Source organism: Dama dama, chromosome 13 (genome assembly GCF_033118175.1).
Source record: "Dama dama isolate Ldn47 chromosome 13, ASM3311817v1, whole genome shotgun sequence".
In the NCBI taxonomy this organism is placed as follows: domain Eukaryota; kingdom Metazoa; phylum Chordata; class Mammalia; order Artiodactyla; family Cervidae; genus Dama; species Dama dama.
Genome location: NC_083693.1, coordinates 76,183,896 through 76,209,449, shown reverse-complemented (window position 1 = coordinate 76,209,449; position 25,554 = coordinate 76,183,896). Strand labels below are relative to the sequence as shown.

The window sequence follows — 25,554 nt, the reverse complement described above, 5'->3', positions numbered from 1 at the left end:
CGACCCCCGCCCCGCGCGGCCGACGTGCCCTTGGCCCCGCCCCCGGCCCCCGCCCCGCGCGGCCGACGTGCTCGTGGCCCTGCCTCTTCCAGGCTTCATCCCCGCCCCGCGCGGCCGACGTGCCCATGTCCCCGCCCCTCCCCGGCTCCGCCCCGCGCGGGCGCTCGCTGCACCTGGACCTTGCGGTCGGGGTTGGGGGCGAGGGTGCGGCCCCGGCCCTGCAGGTCTCAGCGCGGCCGCTCCTGCGCAAGACCCAGGAGTCGGGGCGTGCCCCTACCAGGTCAGCCTCGGCGCCTGTGCCGCCCGCAGTCCGCTGGGCGGTCCTGGGCGGGGGCAGGTGCGGGAGGGTCGGGAGAGGCCCCGCAGCGACCCCACGGGCGGCCGTCCTGACCGTGCTGTGAGGCGCTGCCTCGCGGGGGCCTCCAGCCCCTGATGGTCGGTGATGTTGCGCAGCCCGTCAGCTGTGCTGGGTCCTCTCTGGGCCTCTGCAGAAAAGTCTCTCTGGCTGCTTTGTCAGTTTCTGAATCGGGTGGTTTTGTCATTGCTGAGACTTGCCCGTTCCCTGCCTGTTCTGGAGATTTGCGGGCTTGTTGTTGTTGCTTTTTACTCTCTTAGTCGTGTCCGACTCGTTGCGACCCAACGGACTGCAGCGCCCCAGGCTCCTCTGTCATGGGATTCTCCAGGCAAGAGCCCTGGAGCGGACTGACATTCCCTCCCCAAGGGGATCTTCCCGACCCAGGGATCGAACCCGCATCTCCTGCATTGCAGGCCGACTCTTTGACCTCTGAGCCACAAGAGAAGTCCATGATTTGCAGATACTTTCTCTCATTTTGTACGTTGCGTTTTTCACTCTCAACGGTTTCCTTTGCTTCACGGAGGGTCTTAAGTTTTTTACAGTCCTGTTATTGTCTGTTTTCTCTTTTGCTGTCATATTCAAGAAATCATCTGCATTCCAACATCATGTTCTTCCTCTGTTGTCTTCTAGAAGATTGACGGTTTCATGTCCTACGGTTAGGTCTTTAATCTATTTGGAGCTGAGATTTGTATGTAATGTGTGAGGTGGAGGTCCATCTTTTTTCTGTTGTTCATGGGTATCCGGTTTTCCCAGCACCATTTGTTGAAGACATTACCCTGTCCCCATTGTGCAGCCTTGGCATCCTCATCAGAGACTGTGTGACCCAGTATGTGTACATCTGTCTTTGTACCAGCACCAGACTGTTTTCCATTTTATCTTCTGAAATTCTTTCCTGGTGAAGGTAACATTTATTTTTTCATTACTTTATTATTGCTATACAGGTAAAAACCTGTATTTTTTATTTAGAAGAAATGTTTCTATTTCCCATTTTTTAGCCCTCTTTACAGCACTTCTATAGTCTGTTGTTGTCGTTGTTTTTCCACACCGGTTGGCAGAACGGAGCTTAATGTCCCAACCAGGGATTGAACCCTGCATCCTCCTGCATTGGAAGTACGTAGTGTTAACAACTAGACCGCCAAGGAAGTCTCGGGTTTTTTGAATTAACTTTCTTTTAAATTCAATACTGTTAACGAGCAAAGTATCATCCGTCTGCAGCGCTGTGTGGCTCGGGTGTGCAGCCCCGTGACTCAGTTTTGTGCGTGTGTGCATCTGTGTGCTTTTTCAGATTCTTTTCCCTTACAGGTACAAGCCCTGTAGAGCAGGAAATGGCACCCCATTCCGGCATTCTTGCCTGGGAAATCCCATTGTCAGAGGAGCCTGATGGACTGCATCCATGGGGTTGCAAAGAGTCAGAGGCGACTGAGCATGCACACACACACACGCACGCACGAGTGCTGAGTGCAGGTCCCTGTGCTCTGCGTGGTAGTTCTCACTGGTTTTGGCTTTTATATGTATGGTAGTATGAATGTATTAATTTCAATTTTCTAATTTATCCCTTCCCTGCCACCCCTTCCCCTTTGGTAACCTTAAGTTTTCTAAGTCTGTGAGTCTCTTTCTCTTTTGTAAATAAGTTCATTTGTATCTTTTTGTAAGAAAAATATTCCACATATAAGCAAGGCCATTACTTCACTTGGTATGATCATCTCCAGATCCATCCATGTTGTGGAAAACGTATTATCTCATTTTTTATGGAGGAGTAGTATTGTACATAGGTACCACATCTTTATCTGTTCATCTGTCGATGGACATCTAGGCTGCTTCCATGTCTTGGCTATTGTGAATAGTTCTGCTATGAACACTGAGGTACATTTTCTGGATATGTGCCCAGAAGTGGGATTGTAGGATCATATGGATCAAACTCTCTTTTCAGTTTTTTAAGGAGCCTCCATACTGTCCTCCATAGTGGCTGTATCCACTTTCTTTTCTAGCAGCAGTGTATTAGGGTTCTCTTCTCTCCACATCTTCTCCAGAGTTTATTTGTAGACTTCTTAATGATGGCTGTTCTGACTGGTGTGAGGTGTTATCTCCCTGTAGTTTTGACTTGCATTTCTGTAATAATTAGAGATGTTGAGCATTTTTACATGTGCCCATTGGCCATCTTCATGTCTTCTTTGGAGAAACATCTATTTAGATATTCATTTTTTGCCTATTTTAAATATAATAGGCACTTTATTTTTAGTTTTTTACTTAACTACGTGTAGTTCATTATTTTGTCTTTACGGGAGCACTTAAGTCTATTAAGTTACCTAGAAGATGGTTCTTTTTGTTGTTCAGTTGCTCAGTCGTGTCTGACTCTTTGCGACCCCATGGACTACAGCACACCAGGCTTCCCTGTCTTTAACCATCTCCCGGAGCTTGCTCAAACTCATGGCCATTGAGTCGGTGATGTCATCCAAACATCTCGTCCTCTGTATCCCCTTCTCCTCCTGCCTTCAGTCTTTCCCAGCATCAGGATCTTTTCCAATGAGCTTACTCTTCGCATCAGGTAGCCAAAGTATTGGAGCTTCAGCATCAGTCCTTCCAAGGAATATTCAGGATTGATTTCCTTTAGGATTGACTGGTTTGATCTCCTTGCTGTCCAAGGGACTCTCAAGAGTCTTCTCCAGCATCACAGTTAGAAGGTGTCAGTTCTTCCACACTCAGCCTTTTTTATTGTCCAGCTCTAATATCTCTATATGACTACTGGAAAAACCATAGCTTTGACTATTTGGACCTTTGTCAGCAAAGTAATGTCGTTGCTTTTTAATACATTGTCTAGGTTTGTCATAGCTTTTTTTCTTCCAAGGAGTAAGCGTCTTTTAATTTCACAGCTGCAGTCACCATCTGCGGAGATTTTGGAACCTAAGTAAAGTCTGTCACTGTTTTTCCATTGTTTCCCCATCTGTTTGCCTTGATGTGATGGGACCGGATGCCCTGATCTTTGTTTTTTGAATGTAGAGTTTTAAGCTAGTTTTTTTACTCTTTTCTTTACTGGGATGTTATTGACATATGACATTGTATAAGTTCAAGGTGTACAGTGTAATGATTTGACGTATGTATATGTTTGAGTTGTAAGCAAGCTTTTTCACTCTCCTCTTTCACCTTCATCAAGAGGCTCTTTAGTTCCTCTTCACTTTCCGCCATAAGGGTGGTGTCATCTGTATATCTGAGGTTATTGATATTTTTCCCAGCAATCTTAATTCCAGCTTGTGCTTCATCAAGCCTGGCATTTCTTATGATGTACTCTGCATGTAAGTTAAATAAGCAGGGTGACAATATATATAGCCTTGATGTACTCCTTTCCCAATTTTCAACTGGTCCATTGTTTCATGCCCTGTTCTAACTGTTGCTTCTTGACCTGCATACAAGTTTCGCAGGAGGCAAGTAAGGTGGTCTGGTGTATCTATCTCTTTAAGAATTTTCCAGTTTTTTGTGATCCACACAAAGATTTTAGTATAGTTAGTGAAGTAGAAGTAGATGTTTTTCTAGAATTCTCTTGCTTTTTCTATGGTCCAGTGAATGTCGGAAATTTGATATCTGGTTCCTGTGCCTTTTCTACATCCAGCTTGAAATCTGAAAGTTCTCTGTTCATGTGCTGTTGAAGCCTAGCTTGGAGAATTTTGAGCATTACTTCGCTACCATGTGCGGTAGTTTGAACTTTCTTTAGTGGTGCCCTTTTTTGGGATTGGAATGAAAACTGACTTTTTCCAGTCCTGTGGCCACTGCTGAGTTTTCCAAATTTGCTGACATATTGAGTGCAGCACTTTAACAGCATCATCTTTTAAGATTTGAAATAACTCAGTTGGAATTACATCACCTTCACTAGCTTTGTTCATAGTGATGCTTCCTAAGGCCCACTTGACTTCACATTCCAGGATGTCTGGCTCTGAGTGATCACACCATCGTGATTATCTGGGTCGTGAAGATCTTTTTTGTATAGTTCTTCTGTGTATTCTCGCCACCTCTTAATATCTTCTGCTTCCATTAGGTCCCTGCCATTTCTGTCCTTTATTGTTCCCATCTTTGTGTGACATGTTCCCTTGGTGTCTCTGATTTTCTTGAAGAGATCTCTAGTCTGTCATTCTCTAAGGAACAGTTAGTAAGCTGTTCTCCAGCTCACTAATGATTTGTTTAGAGGTGAGGGAGCTGTGTGTCTTTCTCTTGCTAGCGTTTAGTATTCTTCCACTTCAGATCAAAGGACATGTCCTGTGACGTTTCTGTTCTCTCAGATGTAGGGAGTTTATTTAATACACGGTCAGTTTTTATAACTGTTCTGCAGACTTTGGAAAAGGATGATTACTCTTTATAGGGTATTGACTTTAAAAGTCAGTTGTTAAATTGAACCTGTGGTGGCATCCAGTTTCCCATTTGGTATTTCCCCCACTAGCCAGGCTGTCCAGTTTGAGAGAGTTGTGTTGAAAATCCCACATCATTGTAGTTATGTTAAAATCTCGCATCAAGTGTGGAAATTTCTGTTTCTAGCAGTTTTTGCTTTATTTAGTGCTTCCCGAGTCCGAGTGTGTTACAGGTGTGTGACTGTCCCATGTCCTTTCCACCAAAACACGTTCGCCCTGGCCCCCACACCTCCCTTGCCTTGGCTTCTCTGTTGCTGTGCCCTTCACAGCTGCCCTTCTCCTCCTGGTGACCCTGCTTCAGGGGCCCAGAACGGCCTTTTGATCTCAACCTTTTGTGTTACTTGTAACTGCCTCTTATGAACACTGTATCCTGGATTTAGTGTTCTTGTCCAAGCGCACTAGGGAATTTCTGGAGTAGGAAATGGCAACCCACCCCAGTATTATTGCCTGGAAAATTCCATGGACAGAGGAGCCTGGTGGACTACAGTCCATGGGGCCGCAAAGAGCCGGACACAACTGAGCACTGGGGAACTTAACTCCCGTCACGTGATCTGTACTTGAGGTTTGTCGTTTTCTTCTAGTTCTTCTCCCGACGTTAAATGCCCCAGTCCACTTCAAACCTACCCCAGACTGCTGGCATATTTGTCTTGAAATTCTTACCAGTACTTTTAGGCTTACGGTTTTCTATTTTAGGAATTAATCAGTGTCAAATTCGCACTCAAATCAAGATAAGATCTTTTAATATGCATGTAATTTAATCCTTAGTTCTGATATGTTTTGTTTTATTGAAAAATAGTTACAAATGTTAGCAATTATACTTTTAAAATATGTGTTTTTTCCCCATAATGAAATCATCCCCCAAAACGCCAAACTAACATACCCACAGTGGAAGTAGGTGAAGCTCCAGACTGCCCAGGCCCCATGACTCTGCCGTGCTGGACCCGCGGTGTCTGTTAAGTGGTCCTAGCTGCCTGTTGTCAGCCTACACCGGCCAGCTCTCTCACCAGCGAAGCAAGTGTACTCGGGAGTGGCAGAGGACCCACGCTGTGGCCAGCCGGCCGTGGGAGGGTCCTGCAGGCAGGGGAGAGGGTCCTCACCGGACAGACAGGAGGAGGAAGTTGGGCGCTTTGAGGATCTGTTGAGGACAGCGACGGTCGTGTGACGGCTGCTTCCCCTTGGCCTGGCTCCCTTTCTCCTTGCGGGGCCACGGGGCCAGTGCCATCCTGCCCGGGGTGTAAAGTGAGCGTGCGGGAGAGCGCGCGTGCGGGAGGCGCAGTGCGCGGCTCCGACTTATTCCCCCACGGCTCCCCTGCTCACCTGCATGCTTGGCTGTGCGGTTGGCTGTTGGGATCTGCTCGAGGTGCAGAGCAGGTCTGCCTGAATCCTGTGGGCTGCGGGGGACCCAGGCTGCTTCAGGGCGGCCAGCCTGCAGCCTCAGAAGCCTTCCCCAGTCCTTTCCGCGAGCCAAGGCTGACAGGATGGAAGAACTCCTTGTGGGATCTCGCGGGCCGCCAGGGGCCAGAGCCATCCCCAGGGCCCTCACAGACGCGGCGAGGCCAGGAGTGGCGGTCAGGCTGAGCCCAGGAGGACGGTGCTGGGTGCTGGCCAGGGCCAGGGTCTCGCGAGGGGAGCCGACCAGCCTCTTCTCTGCTGGGCCTCCCTCCCGGAGCCCGGCCCCTCCTGGAGCCTACTCCTCAGCCCTCCGGCACCGCCCCGAGGAACACAGCCTTGCTTGATGGTTGTGTCCGAAGGAGGTCTCGGCCCAGGACTCTCACAGGACGCCGGATGGTTTCCTCATTATCTGTGGCAGGCCTGACAGCTTACCGGGTTGATTGCTCAGTTGGTTTCGTCCACTCTGACGCTTCTCACCCAGAGCTGCGCGGGGAAAGTGCCGATGCGCACGGAGTCGGTGCGCGTGCGGGTGGCTCCTGTCCCGCCCAGCCAGGCTGGCTCCCTTAGCCAGAGAGAAATGTTCACTTAAGAGGTGCACACGCACTTCCAGACAAGGAGGCAGGAGGTCTAAGCTGCTGTTCCACAAGCGTAAATGCAGAAAACGAATGCGTAAAAATTTGCTCAGCCTCACTGGTAATCCGCAAGATGCCCACGAAGCAGCCCGCAGGCGTGGGTGCTGCTGCCAGAGCCTGAGCGGTGCACACGCACGCCTGGCCCGCCTCACACAGCAGGGCACACATGTCCTGCCCGCTAGCTGCAGTGTCCTCAGCTGCTCCTGAGGCTGCTTGTCCGGGGGGGCTCCCGTCAGGGAAAAGGGGCCCCCGGGAGCTTGTGCAGCAGACGGGTGGGCGAGGGAGGCCCGAGCTGGGGAGCAGAGGGGCACGTCTCCCCAGGGCCGCGCTGAGGTGCGTGTCTTCTGCAGACCCCTGCCTGTACATCCCACGCTTTGCCCACCTGCTGGAGTTCGGCGAAAAGAACCACGAGGTGTCCATGACGGCCATGAGGCTGCTGCAGAGGATGAAGAGGGACTGGATGCACACGGGCCGCCGCCCCTCGGGACTCTGCGGGGCAGGTACGGGCATGCGGGGCGGGTACGGGGGCGCGGGGTTGAGCTGGCTGGGCCCCACGGCCGTGAGTGAGTGCAGTCTGTGCCCACCCTTCAGTGGGGCGGGCCGCTGTGGGTGGGTTCCTCCCAGAGCTGCCTCCCAGCTCCCCCTGCCCGATCCTGACCCAGCCCTCAGGGACTCTGCCTGCTCCCTGTTGGCCTCCTCGGCCTTGGGGAGCGGGCAGGACCCTCAAGCCAAGGGGACTCCAGGCTTCCCAGCCTTGACCCGAGGCCTGACTGGAGGTGCAGCCCCGCCCCCCCCGTTTGGACCTGGAGCCTCGCCGGCCCTCTCTCTCCCTCCTGTCCCACAGGGTCAGGGCTGCGCAGGGGCGTGTCCAGCGCCGAGCCTGCGTCCCCAGTTTCCAGCCCAGAGCTGGGCCTTTCCGAGGGCCAGCCAGTCGTGGTCACCGTGTGCAGCGCAGTGGGGTCCATCCCGTGTCTCCTCAACGTTCCCATACGCGTCAACGCTTGCTTTGAGAGGTTACACAAAATTCTCTTTAATTTTTGCATTTAAGAAAGGAGCCTGTGACGCAGCACCTTCTTTGTTTTTAAAACGATCGTGTAATCGCTGGCAGCGCAGCCAGTGCTCCTAGGGTTCTCTCAGTCCCGGGCCTGCAGCACTGCCCGTAGGAGGAGAGCAAGTCAGCGTCGCCGCGGCTCCCGGAGCCCTGCAGCGGGTCGCAGCCCTCTGCGCCCAGGGATGCTCCTGGTGTCGCTGGACTGTCCCTTTTCTGAATTCCCTGTGTTTCTTCCCAGCACTTCTGGTTGCAGCCAGGATGCATGATTTCCGGAGAACTGTCAAGGAGGTCATTAGCGTGGTCAAGGTGTGCGAGTCCACTCTGCGCAAGAGGTGGGTGGCTCTGGTCCTGCCTGGGTCCCCGCCAGCCCCCCTCTGCAGTGCCTCTGTCTGTGTGGCGGCCCCTTTCTTCCACCCGGGGTTGAGAGGGACAGTGGCTTGTGAGGTCACCCTGACTCGCAGGTCAGGAATGGGTGCTGAGACCGGCTGTGCCCATCCCCTGGCCGGCACAGCCAGCGTGATCCACGGAGGCGGCAGCTGTCCCTTCCCGGGGCGGCCGGGGAGCTGCTTCTTGGGCAGCGAGTTCCCAGGGTCATCGTGGCAGCTCCGGCCAGAGCTCCACTCACCCTGGCGTGAGCGAGTCGTGGGCATGCTGGTCAGTGCAGCCCGCTTACCCCGAGTCGGGAGCCCCTGATGGCTGTGTTTGAGCTGAGATCATATTCTACAGCGGCTTTCAAAGTAGAGGGAGTTTGGTTTGCTTATTTGATCTCTAGTTCTCTTTATGGAGTCTTCTGTTAAGCACTTTGAAGATTGTGTGGCAAATGGGCAAGAATTAATCATGGTTTCACTCACTGCCACGCAGGAGCCCTGCATGCAGTGACAGCCTGGGACTGGGGGCCTCCTTCCCGGGATCTCCCTGAGGGGCCTGCCCTTGGCTCCCGGGGAAGCCAGCCTTCAAAGTCCAGCAGGACCGAGAGGCTGCTGGGCAGGCCTGGGCCCCGTGTGCACAGCTGTGTGCGCGGGCGCTGGGCCCAGGCCCACGACCCCCGAGGGATGTTTCACTAACTGGGTGCTGGTTACTGTGCTGCTCGGGGGCACCAGATTCCCTTTCCTCCGTGTGCTTCAGGCTCACGGAGTTCGAGGACACGCCCACCAGTCAGCTGACCGTGGACGAGTTTATGAAGATTGACTTGGAGGAGGAGTGCGACCCCCCATCCTACACGGCTGGCCAGAGGAAGCTGCGGCTGAAGCAGGTGGGCCCTGCACGCGGCCTCCGCCGTCGCTGTGCCCCATCCTTCCTCCCAGACAGTGACTTCGTTACGAAGACTGACGAGGGCGTGCATCCATGCACAGCCCCGGGAGAGGCGGGTGGGGTGCTGAACCCGGGGTGGGGGTGGCCGGGGTGGACTGCACCGGGCACCGTCGCTCCTGGGCCCCAGGTCTGCTCATCCGCTCGTGGGGTCTCCCTAGGCTGCCCGAGTGCTCCAGCACAGGTTCTCAGGGGAGCTTCCTTCCGGCAGGGCCCAGCGTCTGTCTGGCCTGAAGCCGCGTCCCACCTGTCGGGGTGGGGCCCTGCCCGGGGCCGAGAGGCCTGCGGGCCCGCGGCCTGGTCCCACCGCCACTAAAGGCTCGTGCCCTTCCTTTGCAGCTTGAACAAGTCCTGTCGAAACAGCTGGAGGACGTGGAAGGTAAACGCCCATCTCCTTGGACAGAGGCTGCAGGGCCTTACAGGGACAGAGTTCATGATCACTTTTTGCTTTTAACTTATTGCTTCAGGTGAGATAACCACCTACCAGGACGCCATTGAAATTGAGCTAGAAAACAGCCGGCCCAAGGCCAAGGGGGCGCTCGCCAGCCTGACGAAGGACGGTGAGTCCAGCCGTGTCCGGAGCCACCCCGCAGTCCGCCTGTGCCCAGCCCCTCCCGCTGCCAGCCTCCTGCCCGCCCGGGGCCACCCTGGGCCTCCGTGCCCTCAGGACGCCCCAAGCCACCCTGTCCCCGACGTGAACACGGCGCGCCTCGTGGCACTTCCGACGGTGCTGTCTCTGGCAGTTTCCTGTGTTATCCGTTCGTGTCTTGGGTGGTTCGCCCTTGTTTTCCTGGCTGCGTTACCGGTCTCCCACTGAGGCAGCTCTTGCGCTGACTCATGGGCCCTGCGACCTCTCGGCACTCCGCCAGCGACTTCCGCCCTCAGTTCTGGCCTGCCACATCCCTCCCGCGGTGCCGGGGGGCCCACACTTGTCCCGCGTGCTGAGGGGGTGCTTTGATGGCACTGTCCCTCCTCTGTGCCGCTGTGTTGTGCCCACAGGTCCGCTGGTTGGAGATGCCTGTGGTGCTTGGGGAACAGGCCCCCCGGGCTCCATCCACCAGGGCTGGGCTCCGTGCCTGCCAGGGTGACCCCCGTCCACGCTGTCAGCTGTGTGATGCTCCCACAGGCAGAGGTGGTCTCGGCTGAGGCTGGCTTGTTTTTGGTGCCGGGTGTCCCCTATGAGCCTGCGTGCATGCCTGGCGGTCTCTGCCCTGCCCGCCTGCCTCCCCGCCCACCCTGCCCGTGTCCCCCTCTGGACACAGCAGGGCTCTGCTCTCCGGCCCAGCCTGGACCTCTCTCGCCACAAGGACCCGGCTCCCCTGTGTCTGCTCGCGTGCCTTTTGCGAGGCGCTCCCTGGGCCTCGGGAAGCATGTGTGCTGTCCCCGGGTTTTCTTCATGTGGTCTCTTGAGGTCTCTGTTTCTGGGCCAGCACCTGCTTGCAGCCGCCCAGCCACGGGGCTGGGCTCGCTGTCCCTGCCCGCATGCTCACTGGGTGCTCTGGAGGGACCACTGGTCTGCTCCAGGTCCAGCTTCTCACGGCTCCTCCTGACCGGAGCATCAGGGATGCGTCCTCCACACCCACCGCTGCTTACGGGACCGTCTCCACGTCCCACCCCACCCTCGCTCCTGGTCCGCCCTCCTTGGTGTGGACTCCTTCCTCTGACCCCCGGCCCCCGAGCGGCCCCGCACTGCTGCGGGATGGCCCGCCTGGGGAAGCCGCCGCTCCACGGTGAGGAGGAGGAGGCTGGTGCTGGGGGGCGGGGTGAGGAAGGGCCATCCCGCGGGAGGCCGCGCTGCGTGTGTGCAGGGCGCCGAGCTCTGGGACTGCTCGGCGGGCCAGTGTCCTCGCTCTGCGGGCCCTCCTGCAGGCTGTTGGTGACACGAGCGCTGATAGCGCGGGCTTCCAGGCGAGGGGCCGCGAGGGCGTGAGGGGGCCGTGCATGGGATCAGCGGCGTGTGTCACAGGCCAGGGGCCGGCGGGTGACCAGGCCAGCCTGTAGCTGCCTCCTGCGGCTGGAAGTCGGTTGTGTCTAGAGTTCTCTGTGAGAGGGGTCATCTCTTCTCCGGCTTTTTCGCTCCGTGCTGTCGCTCTGAGAGGCCCATCCCCTGTCAGTCCTCTGGGGCAGGGGTCCCGAGTGTCCGGTCCCAGGTGGAAGCCCATCAGTCAGTCAGTTCAGTCGCTCAGTTGTGTCTGACTCTTTGCGACCCCATGGACCGCAGCACGCCAGGCCTCCCTGTCCATCACCAACTACTCCTGGAGTTCACCCAAACTCATGTCTGTTGAGTCGGTGATGCCATCCAACCATCTCATCCTCTGTCGTCCCCTTCTCCTCCTGCCCTCAATCTTTCCCAGCATCAGGGTCTTTTCAAATGAGTCAGTTCTTTGCAACAGGTAGCCAACAAATTGGAGTTTCAGCTTCAGTATCAGTCCTTCCAATGAATATTCAGGACTGATTTCCTTTAGGATGGACAAGTTGGATCTCCTTGCAGTCCAAAGGACTCTTAAGAGTCTTGTCCAACACCACAGTTCAAAAGCATCAATTCTTCGGCTCTCAGCTTTCTTTATGGTCCAACTCTCACATCTATACGTGACTCCTGGAAAAACCATAGCCTTGACTAGACGGACCTCTATGGGCAAAGTAATGTCTTTGCATTTTAATGTGCTGTCTAGGTTGGTCATAGCTTTTCTTCCAAGGAGCAAACGTCTTTGAATTTCATGGCTGCAGTCACCATCTGCAGTGATTTTGGAGCCCCAAAAATAAAATCAGCCACTGTTTCCATTGTTTCTCCATCTATTTGCCGTGAGTGATGGGACCAGAAGCCATCTTAGTTTTCCGAATGTTGAGTTTTAAGCCAACTTTTTCACTCTCCTCTTCCACTTTCATCAAGAGGCTCTTTAGTTCCTCTTCACTTTCTGCCATAAAGGTGGTGTCATTTGCATATCTGAGGTTATTGATATTTCTCCCAGCAATCTTGATTCCAGTTTGTGCTTCATCCAGCCCAGCGTTTCTCATGATGTACTGTTCGTATAAGCTGAACAAGCAGGGTGACAATATACAGCCTTGATGTACTCCTTCACCTATTTTGAACCAGTCTGTTGTTCCATGTTCAGTTCTAACTGTTGCCTCCTGACCTGCACACAGATTTCTCAGGAGGCAGGTCAGGTGGTCTGATGTTCCCACCTCTTTAAGAATTTTCCACAGTTTGTTGTGATCCACAGTCACAGGACCTGGGTTATGTGCAGTCTGGGACTGTTGCATGTAAACCACTGTGAACATTTGTGTCCGTCTTTGCTTCCTTTTCTCGAGGGTAAATGTGGGGGAGTGGCATTGCTGGGTCGGGGAGACGTGGTCGGGTGGTTCAGAAGCTACTTCCCAACGCGGCAGCCACGGGCGTGTGGTGTCCGCCCTTGCACTGTGGCTGTGGAGGGGGATGCACCCGCGGGCTCGCTGTGGCTGCAGGCACCTGTCGTGACAGGGTGACGCGCTTGTGCCCGCCCGCGACGCCCCTGCTGGTCTCTGCTCCAAACTTTCGTGCAGCTGTGATGGGGTTGTGTTTTCAGAGTTGCTCACACAGTCCAGGGGCAGGTCCTTGTCAAACATGTGATTTGCAGATGAGTCTGCAGCTTGTCTTTTTGTCTTCCTAAACAGGGTCTTTCAAAGTAGAGTTCTCATTTTTGATGAAATCTGACTTATCAACGCTGGAGTCAACATTTCTTCCCATCTCCCATCTTTTCTCAGAAACGTTTGTTTGTACTTGGAGCTGTTAGGCTTGTGTCTGATCTGTTCTGAGTTGGCTGTTGCATCGCGCGTGTGTGGTGTGGGCGTGCTGGGGACAGGCCCGCTGTTGGGAATGTGTGCAGCTGTGTGGAAACGCTGTTCCCCGGGTGGGCGCTGCGGCCTCCTGCATGCTCAACAGGGGGCATGTGAAACTGTGTCCTAGGCTCCGTTGAGGACAGCACGTCCAGCTTGTTCGGAGAGGAGGACACCGAGGACGAGGAGCTGGAGGCCGCGGCCAGCCACCTGAACAAAGACTTCTACCAGGAGCTGTTAGGAGGCGGCGTCTCTGGCGGCGCGGAGGCGGCGGGGGGCCCCGCGGAGGGCGGCAGGCCCCCTGCGCTGGAGTCCCTGCTCGGGCCTCTGCCCACGGCGGCCAGCCTGGGCATCTCGGACTCCATCCGGGAATGCATCTCCTCCCCGAACCGCGAGCCCAGTGAGTGCCAGGGGCTGGGGCGGCGGGGGTTTCCCGGCTGGGCCATGGGAGCTGCTGAGGGGCAGCCTTGTGTGAGGGCAGGTTTGGGAGGGGCTGTGCTGGCAGCCGGGTGCCCGCAGCACTTGGCAGTGTCTTCGCGGCCCTTGGCAGTGGCCCGAGCCCACAGCGTGGTTGGCTGTGGCCACCATCTCCTTCCTGCCCCTCAGCGCAGGAAGCCAAAGCTACGCATCACAGGGGGCCACAGGGGCAGACTGGCACCCCCGCCTGTCCCCTGCATCAGCCGCCTCTCCACTGGACGGACGGGCACTGCTTGCTGGGCTCCGGTGCCCGCGGGGCCCTCCCCACGAGGAAGGCAGGGCCGGTTCCCTCGCGTCTCACGCGAGCGTGGCCTCGTCTCCACCCCGACACCGGGGGCTCGGCCTCTGTGTGAGGAGCCCCTGTGAGCAGGATGCTATTCGATGCCCACGCTGTTCCCTGCAGGCGGATGGGGGCCCTGATGCAGACCAGGCTCCCCTGCTGGGCACGAGCAGGCTTCACCCCCGGGGCTGCTGCGCCAGGGCGCCTGGGTCAGGGCGCTGAGCAGAGGGCTGTCACGGGGCCCGGGGGCAGCAAGAGGCCGTCCTGGCTGCAGCCGAGAGCAAGGCGCCTGGGTCAGGGCACTGAGCAGAGGGCTGTCACGGGGCCCGGGGGCAGCAAGAGGCCGTCCTGGCTGCAGCCGAGAGCAGGGCCCCCGCTGTGGGCAGTGAGGGGGCAGGGCGCCCTGACTGCCCCCCTGTGGGCTGGGACCCGCAGGCCGAGGGGGCGGGAGGGTGGCAGCCCAGACGTCTGGGGGGTCCTCAGCGTGGTCATGGAGGCTCCCTGGGACCCCCTCCCCGGAATGTTGTTGAGAAGCTCCTCCGCAAGGAGCGTGAGGACAGGGTCTCCTCTGGGTCAGAGTTGCTTCCCCCACGAGGCCCTGGGAGCAGCGTGGGGGGAGAGGCTTGGAGCCGCCCTGGCACCGCCTGGGGCCCCGAGCCCCGAGCCAGCCCCTGGTGAGCTGTGCACCTTTCCACGGGAGGCCGAGCCTGAGTCCAGCCTGTGCTTCCCCCCAGAGGATGCCTGTGGGGACGGGGAGCTGGACCTGAGTGGCATCGATGACCTCGAGATCGACCGGGTAGGCGCTGCCTGCACGCGGGGCCTCCCGGGGCGGGGGCCGGGGCTGCTCCCCCTGGGGGGTCCCAGGCCTGTGGTGGTGGTGGGCTCTGAGCAGACTGCCTGGCAATGCCAGTCCGCAGGCAGCGGGAAGCCCTTCCCCTGATTTGTCAGCAGTTGCCTCAGGCCTGTGGCCACTGCCAGTTCTTCAGCTGCTGTTGTGGCCATCAGCGCAGCTCCTTCTCCGGGACCCTTGAGCCTGCACTCTGGCAGGCCTGGCTCCCATGGCCTGGGGCCTGCGAGCTGCTTGGGGGGGTGCAGCCCCGGGGCTGGCCCGGGGAGGGCAGGGGACGGCGGGCCGTGAACCCGGGCTCCACACACGTTCCCTCTCAGGTCAGGGACCCGCTTCCCGACTGGTATGCGCGAAGCGGACAGCCCTGTGGCTGAGCTCCGGGCATGCCCTCTGAGTGACCCTGTGTTCTGCCCTAGTACATCCTGAATGAGGCGGAAGCCCGCGTGAAGGCCGAGCTCTGGATGCGGGAGAACGCTGAGTACCTGCGGGAGCAGAAGGGTGAGTGCCCGCCCAGTGCCCGCCCAGGTGCCTGGGACGCGGGCCTCGCTGACCCCGCTCCTCCGTCTTTCAGAGAAAGAAGCGAGAATCGCGAAGGAGAGGGAGCTGGGCATCTACAAGGAGCACAAGGTGGGCGCCCCCCCCGCCCAGGGGCCTGAGCGCACACCTCCGGGCTGTGCTGGCAGCCTCTCGCCCGCAGACGGCCGGCCCCGGCCCTGGGTGGTCCCGCTTGAGGCGCAGGACGGCTGGGGGCTGCTCGGTGGGCCGTGGGCAGAGGGCAGCGCTGGCCACCCAGGGGCCCGTGTCCCCAGGGAGGGTGAGAGGCCCCAGCCAGCCCTGACGGCGTGAGTCTCCTTCCCAGGAGTTTGGCTGGTGCCCCCTACGCCCTGACTGGCACCTCGCTGGTTCGTGGCACCAAGGCCCACAGGAAGCGTAATTTTTGTGTTTCCCTCAAGCCCAAGAAGTCCTGCAAGCGCCGGGAGCCGATCCAGGCCAGCACGGCCGGGGAGGCCATCGAGAAGATGCTGGAGCAGAAGAAAATCTCCAGCAAGATCAACTACAGCGTGCTGCGGGGCCTGGACAGCGGGGGCGGCCCGCCCGGGGAGGATGGCCCCCCGCCCCGGGAGCATGGCCCCCCGCCCGGGGAGGACACAGCCTCCCAGGGGGAGGCCGCCCGGCCCACAGAGCGGACCAGTGCCCGGAGGCTGTCCCGGCGGAAGACGCCCTCCAGGAGAAGCCGGCCAGACCCCTCGACCAGCGTGGGCAAGAGGTACTGTGCTGGGTGGGCCTGGGGCACAGGCTGGGGTCACTCACCACCTGCATGCCAGAAACCAGTGTCGGTGTCTGGAGCCCCCGCCGCCCTGGTGGGGAGCTGAGTGGGGCTCCAGGCTTGGACGGGGCCCGCGGCATCAGAGACGGTCCTGACTGAAGAAACGGGGCACGGGGGGCCAGGCCTGTTGCCCACCCAGGGGCTCTGGAAGCCCCCGCACTGCCCCACCCTGGGAGAGGAGACCACAGTGGGGCCGGCAGGGCTGGGAGAAGCCGGGAGCGCGGCCGCAGAGCCCTCCTCATTGGGGCCGGTGGGCCGCCCTGCATGGACAGGTCCAGGCAGCTCTGCGCACCCGCCCCTCGGGCTCCCTTTAGGCCCAAGACTGGTCAGCGTGCGCTCCGCCTGGCCCCAGGTGTGCTCGAGGGGCGCTCCCGGGGGGCAGGCGGTGCTGGGCTCTGTGGGGCTGGACCCCTGCCCTCCCCCTCCTCCGTCAGTGTCCCTGGTGCTCGCAGGCCCTGCTCAGAGGCCTGGCCGCCCGCGGGGCAGTGTGTGAATGGCTGTGGGGCACGTCGAGAGGAGGGCCTGAGACACAGACCTGTCCCTCTGGCCTTCCTTCTGCACCGCTGACGCGCCCTGCTCGTGGGGCGGCCCTTGGGTGCTAAGGAGCATGATTCTGGCTCCCACCTCTTGGGTTCCGTGACTCCGGCTGCTCTGCCTGCCCTGGGGTCACTGATGCCGCAGCCCCGCACACCCGTTTCCCAGGAGAACCGTCCTGCAGCAGGGACTGATTCAGCCTGCGCACAGCTGTGCCTTCACCTGCCGCCTCCCCCTCCAGGCTGCCGGCCAGGGCCACAGGGAGCCAGGGCCCCCGTGAGAGCCCTCAGCCCCTGCTGCTGACGGGGCAGGCTGCCCGTGGTCCAGCCAGAGACCCCTGCTGTTGGGTGTCCACCGCTGGAGGCTCTTGCGGGGTCCGTTGTGGGTGTGTCCAGCGCAGTGCAGGCAGGACGACGGCGGCTGCAGCCTGAGGGTCCCAGTCCCCCCCCCCACTGTGCCCTGCATGGACGCGAGCAGGCCAAGAGGGTGGCCCACCTGTCAGCGACATGCCCAGCCCGCCGGGTCAGGGTGGGTGGAGGGCGGCCAGGCCTGGGTGCAGGAGGCAACTGTGGGATGCTCTGGGGTTGAGGGGCCAGCACTTGAGGCCCCCGGGGACAGGACCAGCGTTCCTGGCCTCCACACCCGGCCGGGTGCGGTCAGAGGCAGGCCTCTCCGGGCTTGTCCTCCTGGGCGGGGGCGTGGCCCGCGCTGAGGCCACCTCGCTGTGTGCTCTTCCAGGTTGAGGCCGATGGTGTCGACGCAGCCGGCAAAGAAGGTGGCGCTTGGAGAGGTGCGTTGGCGGGGGGCGGGGCTGGGCCAGGCGCGGGGTCCTCGGGGAAGAGAGGGTGCGCGAACGGTGTGCGGAGGGCGCGCCCTCCCAGGCAGCAGGGCCGGGCTCCAGGAGCCAGGGTCCGGCAGCAGGGTGGTCCTGCCCCGGTGGCCCGGAGCATGCCCGTGCCTGCCTAGCCCTAGCCTCGCCTGCAGGCCTCTGTCCCGAGCGCCCGCTCCCTGGAGGCCGAGCGCGTCAGGCCCGCGGCCGTCGTGGTTGAGAGCGGGCCTGTGTCGTACCACGCGGAGGAGGACGCGGAGGAGGAGGACGTGGAGGAGGAGGACGGAGAGCCCTGCGTCAGCGCCCTGCAGATGATGGGCAGCAACGGTGTGTGCGGGCGGGCGCTCGGCAGCGCCACGTCGGTGGGGGCGGGGCCGGCAGGGCGGCGGGGGGCGGCGGGCCTCACCCCTCGTGGTTACTGCCTTGCGCTCTGCAGATTACGGCTGTGACGGGGACGATGACGATGGCTACTGAGGCGACCTCACGTCCGGCACGTCCGCTGGTGGCCCCGCCACCGGCTCCTGAGGGTCCCACGGCCTCAGGTGAGCCCCTGGTGAGCACCGAGACTTGGTGACAAGATGGGCGCCCCGCTGCCCGGCGGCCCTTGCGCACAGCTGCCCGCGATCTCGTGGCCTCGCTGTTGGGACCCTGATGCGAGCAACGTGAGGAGTGTATCTGTCTCTCGGCAGAGCTGGGTCTCTTGCCCCAGGAACCCTTGCCGGTGGCTCTGCTGCGTCCTGTGGAGAGAAACTGCGGCCCAGGGAGTCCCAGCCACGTGTCCAGGCTTGTGGAGGCCTGTCGGGGTCCAGACCCTGCTCTGCCCCGGGGGCCGGGAGCCTGCGCCCCTCGCCACCTCACTGCGTCTGAGAAGCACTTTGTGTCCAGCTGACGCCCAGCCAGGCCCTCCCCGCTGTGCCCGGGCCTGGGCGCCCCGCAGACGTGCACCAAGGAGCCCACAGCCCGTCCGGCCCCGCGGGGTGGCCAGCACCACTCAGCAGATGCGGGCGCAGCCGTCTGGGCACCTCCTGCCTGAGCTGCACCTGGGTCCCTGTCCTCAGAGGCGTGACCGGCAGAGGCTCTCTGCTTGGCGGCACTCGGAACCTCCTGGGCCAGCCTCACTACTGGAAGGCCCAGAGCACTTGCCCTGGCCTTGGGCATGGCTGTGCGGGGGACGCCCACGAGGGGTCCACAGAGGCTTCCGCTCCTCCAGGCCAGCCTCGGCCACCCACCTCTCACGGTGGCAGAGCCACAGCAACCTGCCCCCGGGGGCTCAGCCCCCATCTGGGGTGGGCAGGCCCCGTGGTGTCCACCCCAGAGGGCATCACGGCTCACGGGGGGATTTCAAGGCCCTCGCTGTGCCCCTCGGCCGGGACCCCAGGGCACCAGGCAGGCTGGAGTGGAAGGTTGGCTGGTGAAACAGGAAGATGGTTGCTTGAGCTGAAACCTGCTGAGTGTGTGGTCTGCAGCCCTGTCCGGCTCCCTGGAGGAGCGAGGTTGGGGGCAGTGCGGGGTCTCCAGGCTCCACAGGTGCCCGGTTGTCAGCTGGGGAACCGGTGACTGCCCACCCTCACACGAAGGCCCTGGGCCCCGCACGGGGAGCAGGTGCTGTGCTGGACCGGAGCCTGGGAGCCTCCGGGGGCGGGGGGCTGGCGGCCGCGGGGGTGGCCGGGCCGCGCCTGCCGTGTTCTAGACACAGAGGTCTGGCTGGATGCTTCCCCGGGAGGTAGACGGGGCCGTCCTGCAGGGCTTCCTTCACAAAGGAGGGGCTGATGACCGGCCTGCAGAGGTGAGGCTGCTGAGCCAGGGGCGGGGGAGCGGGCTGAGCACGTCCGGGGAGGAGAAAGCGCGGGGCAGCTGCCGGGCGAGGCACAGGGTGCGGAGGCCCCGTCCCCAGCTGCGCCCACTCAGGTTGAGGTCAGCAGGGTCCTCCATGGGGCCTCGCTCGAGCAGGGCGTGCGACTGGCCACCAGGGCCCGCACGGCCTCGGGAGCGGCTGCCTCCTCCAGCAGGAGGCCAGGGCTCCCCAGGCCCCCTGCCTGCCCCTCCTGAGGGTGTCCTGCTCTCCCTGTCAGTCTTGCTTTCCCAGCTCATCCCCCAGCAGCCTGGGGGGGCGGAGGAGGGCTGGCCAGGAGAGGACTGCACGGCCTGCACACCCATAGGTGCACACGCGTGCACGGACACGCCGGTGCCATTCACGCCGCTCCACCCGTGGCCCTGGGGCCACCGTCAGGGTGCCGGGTCCTGGGCTCTGACGAGACCCAGGCCCACCCCCAGCGGGGCTGAGCTCTGGGGTCCAAGGCCTGATGGTGCCTCGGGCACCCTCACAGGGCCCCCGTGACAGGGCCGCCCGCCGCCCACAGAGGACACAGCGCCTGCTGGCACCTGGTCCACGCCGCGCTCCGTGACCTCGCGCCCTTCCCGCCCCTCTGGGCCACAGAGTCTGGGCCACGGGTGCCATTCCCGGCGGGACTGTGTGGGCCACGGCGTCGTGCCACTTGCTGCCTCAGGCCCCCCAAGAAGGGGGGCAGGCCCGAGACACCCCCGGTGCGCGCAGGTGGCAGGGAGCCCCCTCCCGAGCCGGCCTGCCCAGGCCCCGGCCTGCACACCTGCCCCCTCCCAGCGGCTCCCCACGCCCTCCTGGCTCCCATGGTTGTGTCCAGGTGGGTCAGGCTTCCAGATGGGCAGCAGAGTTGGTGGCTACCTGTTGCCACCACGGCCTCTGCAGGCGCTGGGGGGTCACTCTGAGGGAGGGGCGGCTTCAGGGGGGCCCCTGAGAACCAGGGTCCCTGATACCCCTCTGCTAGAGCCCAGCCTGAGCGCCCACTGTGCCCTGCCAACTGGCAGCCGCACAAATGCTGCTTCCACGGCCCAGCGCTGGGCGAGGTGCAGGCCAGCCCCCCGTCTTGCTGCCCCGGACCGATGCCCTCCTCCCATCCAGCTCTTGCCCTCCCCAAGCCCCTTTGCTGTCTCCACACCCCGGTCCTCCATCCGTTTCTCAGCAGGCTGGAGCGCTGGCCAAGTGAGGCTGCAAGTCTGGGACCGGGAGGGGGCTCCTGTCCCCCCTGGGCTGAGGGGGCCCCGGGAGGGCGAGGACGTTCAGGCCTGGGGTCACCAGGGGGTGGATTCGCCCACGCTGCCTCAAGGGGCCCAGCCCCACGGCCATCTCTGCCCGGCCACCCTCAGGCTGCCAGGCAAGTGCCTAGCTTCTGCCTCCCAGGCCCCAGGTGGGGTCCAGCACAGACCCTGGGGACGCTGCTCCCGGCACAATAAAGGCTGCCTTTGAAGCCGCGAGCCCCGTTCAGGGTCTTTGTTCTCTGATGCACCATCCAGTCGCTGGTAGGCCAGGACGGCTCTGCCCCCGGGATCCCCGCTCTGTGGCACCCCCACCGGCGTGGGTGCCCCAGGCTCACCCACACGCCCACCCTGTTCTGGGCTGAGGACCCCCTTGCCCGGCAAGACCGTGGGGATCAGTGTGGACAGAAAGCAGCACCTGCCCGGCCGTGGGCCCGCGTGTCACCCCAGGCTCCACCGCCGGGGCTCCGGCCACCCCTCGTCTCAGCCTCAGGGCCCAGTGGACCCCCTGAGTCCAGACCCTCAGCCCAGCTGCCTGCGCCTCCAGGGAGCCCCCGCCGCTGCCGCACTGCAGGGCCAGCCCCGGGCAGCAGGGGGCGCCCCAGGACCAGCCGGGCCGGCGGGGACGCTGGGCTCCTGGGTGGCTGCTGCCCATCCGTCCCATGGTGGATGGCTGCCCGCCTCACTGCCTTGGGTTCTGGGCCCCTGCCCAGGGGTCCTCCCCACAATCTCCTGGTTTCCCGTGGCCACATCCACAGGACAGCTGGCCCTCTGCATGTGCACACTGGCCCGCTGGGGGCCCCGACGGGCCATTACCTCCTGGGGGTGGGGGCTTCCAAGTCGGGGTCGCTCGCGGGCAAGCAGCAGCTGCCCTGGCTGGTTGGTGCTTCCCCGCGTCGTCCTGGCCTACGTGCCTGGAGGGCCGACCGGTCCCTGGGGAGGCCTGGGCCCCAGCCAGGCTGGCAAGGGGTGGGGTCCAAGGGATGGGTTCCAAGGCTGCGGGCCTCAGGCCCTGACCGCCCAGGCCCTTCCCAGGGGCTGTGGGCGGCGGCAGAGGCAAGGCGCTCTGGCCTCCCGCTGCAAGAAGAGCGCTGCTCAGGAAGCCATCACACCATGGCCCACGTGGGTCCCGGGGGGGCAGCGGCCAGAGTGGTGGGCCCGGCGAGGCCAGTGGAAGGCCGCAGTGGGGCCGGTGCCAGGCAGGCTGCCACACCTCACAGGGGCACCTGCAGAGGCCGCGCAGACTCAGCTCAGCCCCAGAGGCCTGGCTGGCTGGAGGCAGCGCCGCCCTGCCAGACAGCGTGGGGACCGTCCTTTCCTTGGCGAGGAAGGCCCTTCACCCCATGCAGACTGAGTAATCGCTTCCCCCACCCGGAGGTCATAGTGAATAAAGACATTGTCTGCCAGGTGCCCGCCTTGGTGGGGCCTGGGAAAGTGCCCATGCAGGGCTCGGCAGGGGCCTGACTGCTGTGGGCCCTGCCACCAGCCTCAGCAGCTGTGGAGCTGAGCCGGCAGCTGGGGGGACGCTCCCAGGGTGGGAGGTCTTGGGTCAGTTGGGGCCACACCAGCAGGACCTGAAGGCAGGGGGCAGGGACCCCGGACAGATCTCCCAGGGGTCTTGCACCTCTGGCTTTCCCTCCCCACAAGCCCCTGCCAGGTGTTCCTTCCAGCCACATGCAGGGCTCTGGAAAACAGTCCCCGTTCATCAGTTCATGGGTTTACTTACTCAGCAGACCTTGCCGAAGCTCTGAGGGTCTGTGGTCGGCCGTGAGGACAGGGACAACTCCTGGGGGAACGGCCCCCATGCTGCGGGCAAATGTGGCAGCAGGGGTGGGCATGAGCAGAGCCACTATGTGGGACAGAGGCGAGGGGGCCGCGGGGGGACGGGGCGCCAGGCAGGGCTGAGCGGGAGGGCCCTGTGGTTTTCACTGGGGAGCAGGCAGAAGGGCCTGCAGTGATGGAGAGGCGGCTTGAGGGCTGGGCGCCGAGCTCACCAGCCTGTGATGGCACTCCACCCCTCCCCCCAGTTGGTGGACCCCAGGTGGGCCCTGGGCAGAGACAGACTTTCCCAGCGATGGTCACTGACCCAGCCTGGAAATGTAAATCTTGGGGGTGGGGGGTGGCGTGGTGGTCATGGGCCAGGCCACAGGGTGCAAAGGAGCATTGTGCACACGTGGGCACACCCTGAGCAGAGCCCACTTCTAGCCCCACAGGCGTGGCAAGTGGCAGGGGGGTCTGCTTGGCCAGCCTGCAGGCGGCCCTACAGGGTGGGCCTGAGTGGGACGGCTGGTGTGTGCCACGAGGACCCTCTTGTAGGGTGTGTGTGTGTGTGTGCACACGTGCACACGTGGGGGTCGGTGCCACAAGGACCTGGCTCCAGGGAGGGGTCTGCACTTGTTTGGGAAGGGCCCACCCCAACAGCTGGTGGTTCCTTTAGCATTTACATCTGGCCCAGTGGGTGCCTGCGAGTTCAGACCAAGATGGGCCTCCCAGTGCCCTCTCTGCCCCATCCCACCCCCAACTTCAGTTCCCGTCCTGACCCACACGGGTGTCCCCAGGCGCACTGGGCAAGGGGTGCACTGGGGTGAGGGAGGAGGGGTCTCCCCGTGAGCGGCAGAGTCTGGGTTCCCGCTGGTGCAGTCTGGGGGCTCAGGAAAGGTCAGAGACAAGTTCTGTGGAGTGGAGGCATCCCCTGAGAGGCCCCAGGACGGGAGAGGTGTAGGGGTCGGTCCAGAAGAGGAGGAGGGGTCCACACTGAGACCAGAAGAGGGAGGAGCTGGACAGGCCATGATGGGGCCCAGACCAGGAAGGTGGGCCGCCAGCCTGGGGCTGGGTGACTGCACCGGCAGAGGTGGTGAGAGCTCGGGGCCCCCAGAGGTGGTGGTGTCGGTGCTCCTGGGGGCTGGGGGACAGCAGGGCCCGTGGGAGGGGGCAAGCCACAAAGCGTCTTGTGCTCACAGCAGGAGCTTGTGCTCAGCCCCGTGGCCCTGCAGCCCTGGCTGCCCACCTTACTGGCTACGGGCACTGGGAACGGGGGGGCACAAAGAGGTGGGGGCACCTCAGCCCTTCTGGTTGTGGGTGGGGGAGGGAGGGACGGACTAAAAGATGGGGAGAAGCCGGTGGGTGGCCCTGCCAGCCAGATGTGGGCTGGGCTGAGGGCAGGAGTAGGGGGGCGTGGGCCCGGGTGTCCCCAGGGCAGGCTCTCGATGAGTCACTGATGAGCTGGTGTCCCGGCGCCGCGGGTGCAGGCTGCGCGGGCCGCAGGAAGCGGCGTGGGCTGATAAAGGGCGGGAGTCAGAAGCCGCCGGGCCTCCCACTTCCTGCATTTGGAGCAGCAGGCTTGGTGCTGGGCGGAGGCTGGGCGGGCGGCTGCTCACGCAGGCCGGGGGTCTGTGGCCCAGCCTGGATGGCTCCCGGAACACCATGTGACCCGTGAGAACCTGGCCATGCTTGTGGAGACCGCGGTGGGGCATCGAGGTGGGCACCGGGTCCCACGTGGCCTCTGGCCGGAGGGCGGCCACAGTTCTGAGGCTTCGGATCAAAGGGTGGAGTGGAGAAGGTGGGCAGGTCAGGACACAGCCAGGGCCAGCACAGGGTGGAGGACAACACAGCAGGTAGCCCAGGGTTGGCATGAGTCCACGAGAGGGTCCAGCTGTGTCCACCTGAAGGTCAGGTGTGTCTACCTGCCCAGTGACCACAGTTACCTCGGTTAGTCAGGAGATGGGGTGCTCACAGCACGTGAGCAAGAAGGGCTAGAGGAGTTGGCAGGGGTCATCTGGCTCCTTGGAGGGCATGACCCCAGGCCACTGAGTGGCAGTCTGGGCAGCCTCACTGAAGCACCTGGAGCTACGTGGGCTGACTTATAGCACCACCCCCAGTGACTGCAGCCCCAGCACTCTGCCATGCGACTCTGCCCACAAGCTGCTGGCGCACCACCACCCCCATCACCATCTCTCCCCACCCAGCCCCACCCCTAGAACCTTGGCAGTCACCATGCAAACGCTCCAACGGTCACCTTATCCACAGCCACTGCCACCATCATGGCTGGACAGACAGAACAGGGCTGCTGTAGGCCTGAGCTCCCCAGACCCCTGCCCTGCCTGGGGCATGTGAGGCCCGGAAGTGGGCTGTGTCATCCCACCGGGAAGAAAGAGCCGGTCTTGGTTCTCCCAGACCTCTAGGTCTTGCCCCTCTCAGTCCTGTCCTCCCTGCAGGTTCCAGGCGATGCCTTCCTGGACGCGGACACCCCCTGCCACATTCAGAGCCTCCCAGACCAGGGGTGATGACCTGGGTCACCTGGGCCCTGCAGAACCAGCTCAGGGCTGACTCCTGACCTCAGCCCCACTGCTCTCTCTTGGAGCTGGCTCTCGGCGCTGAGCCTCTGTACACAGAGCTGACCGTGTTCACCACGTGTCCGGGCGCCTCGAGAGGACTGCCCCAGGCAGGCATGAGGATCAGGCTGCCCGCTCCACTCTCGGAGCACAGCGAGCCGCGCGTGACCCTCGCAGAGAGCTAGGGCCGCCCTCCCCGACTTTTCCAGTAGGCGCAGGAAACGCAGGAGGCGCTAACTTCCTCCGCTTTCCGAGGGAACACTTCCCCAAGCGCGGCTTCTGCAGCCCTCGACAGGTCCAGCCGGCGTGCGTGCTGGGGCGGGGACAGGCGGGGGAGGAGCTTGCTGGGGGCGTGCCTGCCCCGGGTTGGCTCATCATTGGCCTCCCGTCCGCGGGGCGGGGCCATGTGGGGGAGGAGCCTGCGGGGGCGGGGCCGCCTAGGGTTGACTCCCGTTGGTCGTCCGTTCGCGGGGCGGGGCCAAGTGGGGGAGGAGCCTGCTGGGGGCGGGGCGCCGGTTGGCTCCCCATTGGCCGCCCGTCTGCGGGCCGGGGCCGCGCCGGCCGCGAGACCCCACCTGGGGTCCAGGAGCCCGTGGAGTCCGCGGAGTGGTCTTATCAGCGCGGGCAGCTGGTGGCCTGTCCGTGCGCGAGCGCCCCGGCCCAATTCAATGGCCATTGTCCGCCGGCCCCTTTGTTCAGGAGGCGGCCACTTCCTGCGGGGCTGGGCTGGGGCGGGAGGCAGGAAACGCTCCGAGCTGAGGCCCAGACGCCGAGGCCGCCCTGGGCCCTGGGCCGGGGGCTCCGAGCCAGACCAGGGGCAAGGCTGGTCTCGGCTCAGCCCTTTCCTCTGGGTCTCCGTGTGCCCGTCTGCAGGGTGAACGGACGAGCCAGAACAGTCACTCCCGGGAAAGG

General features: G+C 62.0%; 2 protein-coding genes across 4 annotated transcripts in view; one reads left to right on the top strand and one right to left on the bottom strand.

Annotated features, from left to right (window-relative positions):
• The window catches only part of BRF1 (BRF1 RNA polymerase III transcription initiation factor subunit), a 59,890-nt gene extending 39,360 nt beyond the window's left edge, over window positions 1-20,530 (top strand). For 2 of the 3 annotated variants that reach the window (XM_061159559.1, XM_061159558.1), the window contains 13 exons: window positions 7,124-7,273; window positions 8,063-8,156; window positions 8,950-9,076; window positions 9,472-9,511; window positions 9,600-9,692; window positions 13,076-13,345; window positions 14,437-14,498; window positions 14,966-15,047; window positions 15,121-15,176; window positions 15,503-15,816; window positions 17,149-17,200; window positions 17,395-17,566; window positions 17,676-20,530. In XM_061159559.1, the coding sequence (XP_061015542.1) occupies window positions 7,124-7,273; window positions 8,063-8,156; window positions 8,950-9,076; window positions 9,472-9,511; window positions 9,600-9,692; window positions 13,076-13,345; window positions 14,437-14,498; window positions 14,966-15,047; window positions 15,121-15,176; window positions 15,503-15,816; window positions 17,149-17,200; window positions 17,395-17,566; window positions 17,676-17,713 (1,550 nt within the window). In that variant the 3' untranslated portion in view covers window positions 17,714-20,530. Of the gene's footprint in view, window positions 1-155; window positions 281-7,123; window positions 7,274-8,062; window positions 8,157-8,949; window positions 9,077-9,471; window positions 9,512-9,599; window positions 9,693-13,075; window positions 13,346-14,436; window positions 14,499-14,965; window positions 15,048-15,120; window positions 15,177-15,502; window positions 15,817-17,148; window positions 17,201-17,394; window positions 17,567-17,675 lie in introns of those variants that run through there. The other variant, XM_061159561.1, reaches the window with a different exon arrangement.
• Window positions 20,531-20,993: 463 nt separating this feature from the next.
• Window positions 20,994-23,943, bottom strand: LOC133068070 (basic proline-rich protein-like). Its single transcript, XM_061159137.1, has 6 exons — window positions 23,445-23,943; window positions 23,270-23,335; window positions 22,827-23,213; window positions 22,047-22,117; window positions 21,683-21,885; window positions 20,994-21,537 (listed from the first exon to the last, which is right to left on the bottom strand). The coding sequence occupies exons 1-6, from the start codon at window positions 23,941-23,943 to the stop codon at window positions 20,994-20,996; spliced, it is 1,770 nt and encodes a 589-aa protein (XP_061015120.1).
• Between the last annotated feature and the right edge of the window lie 1,611 nt (window positions 23,944-25,554).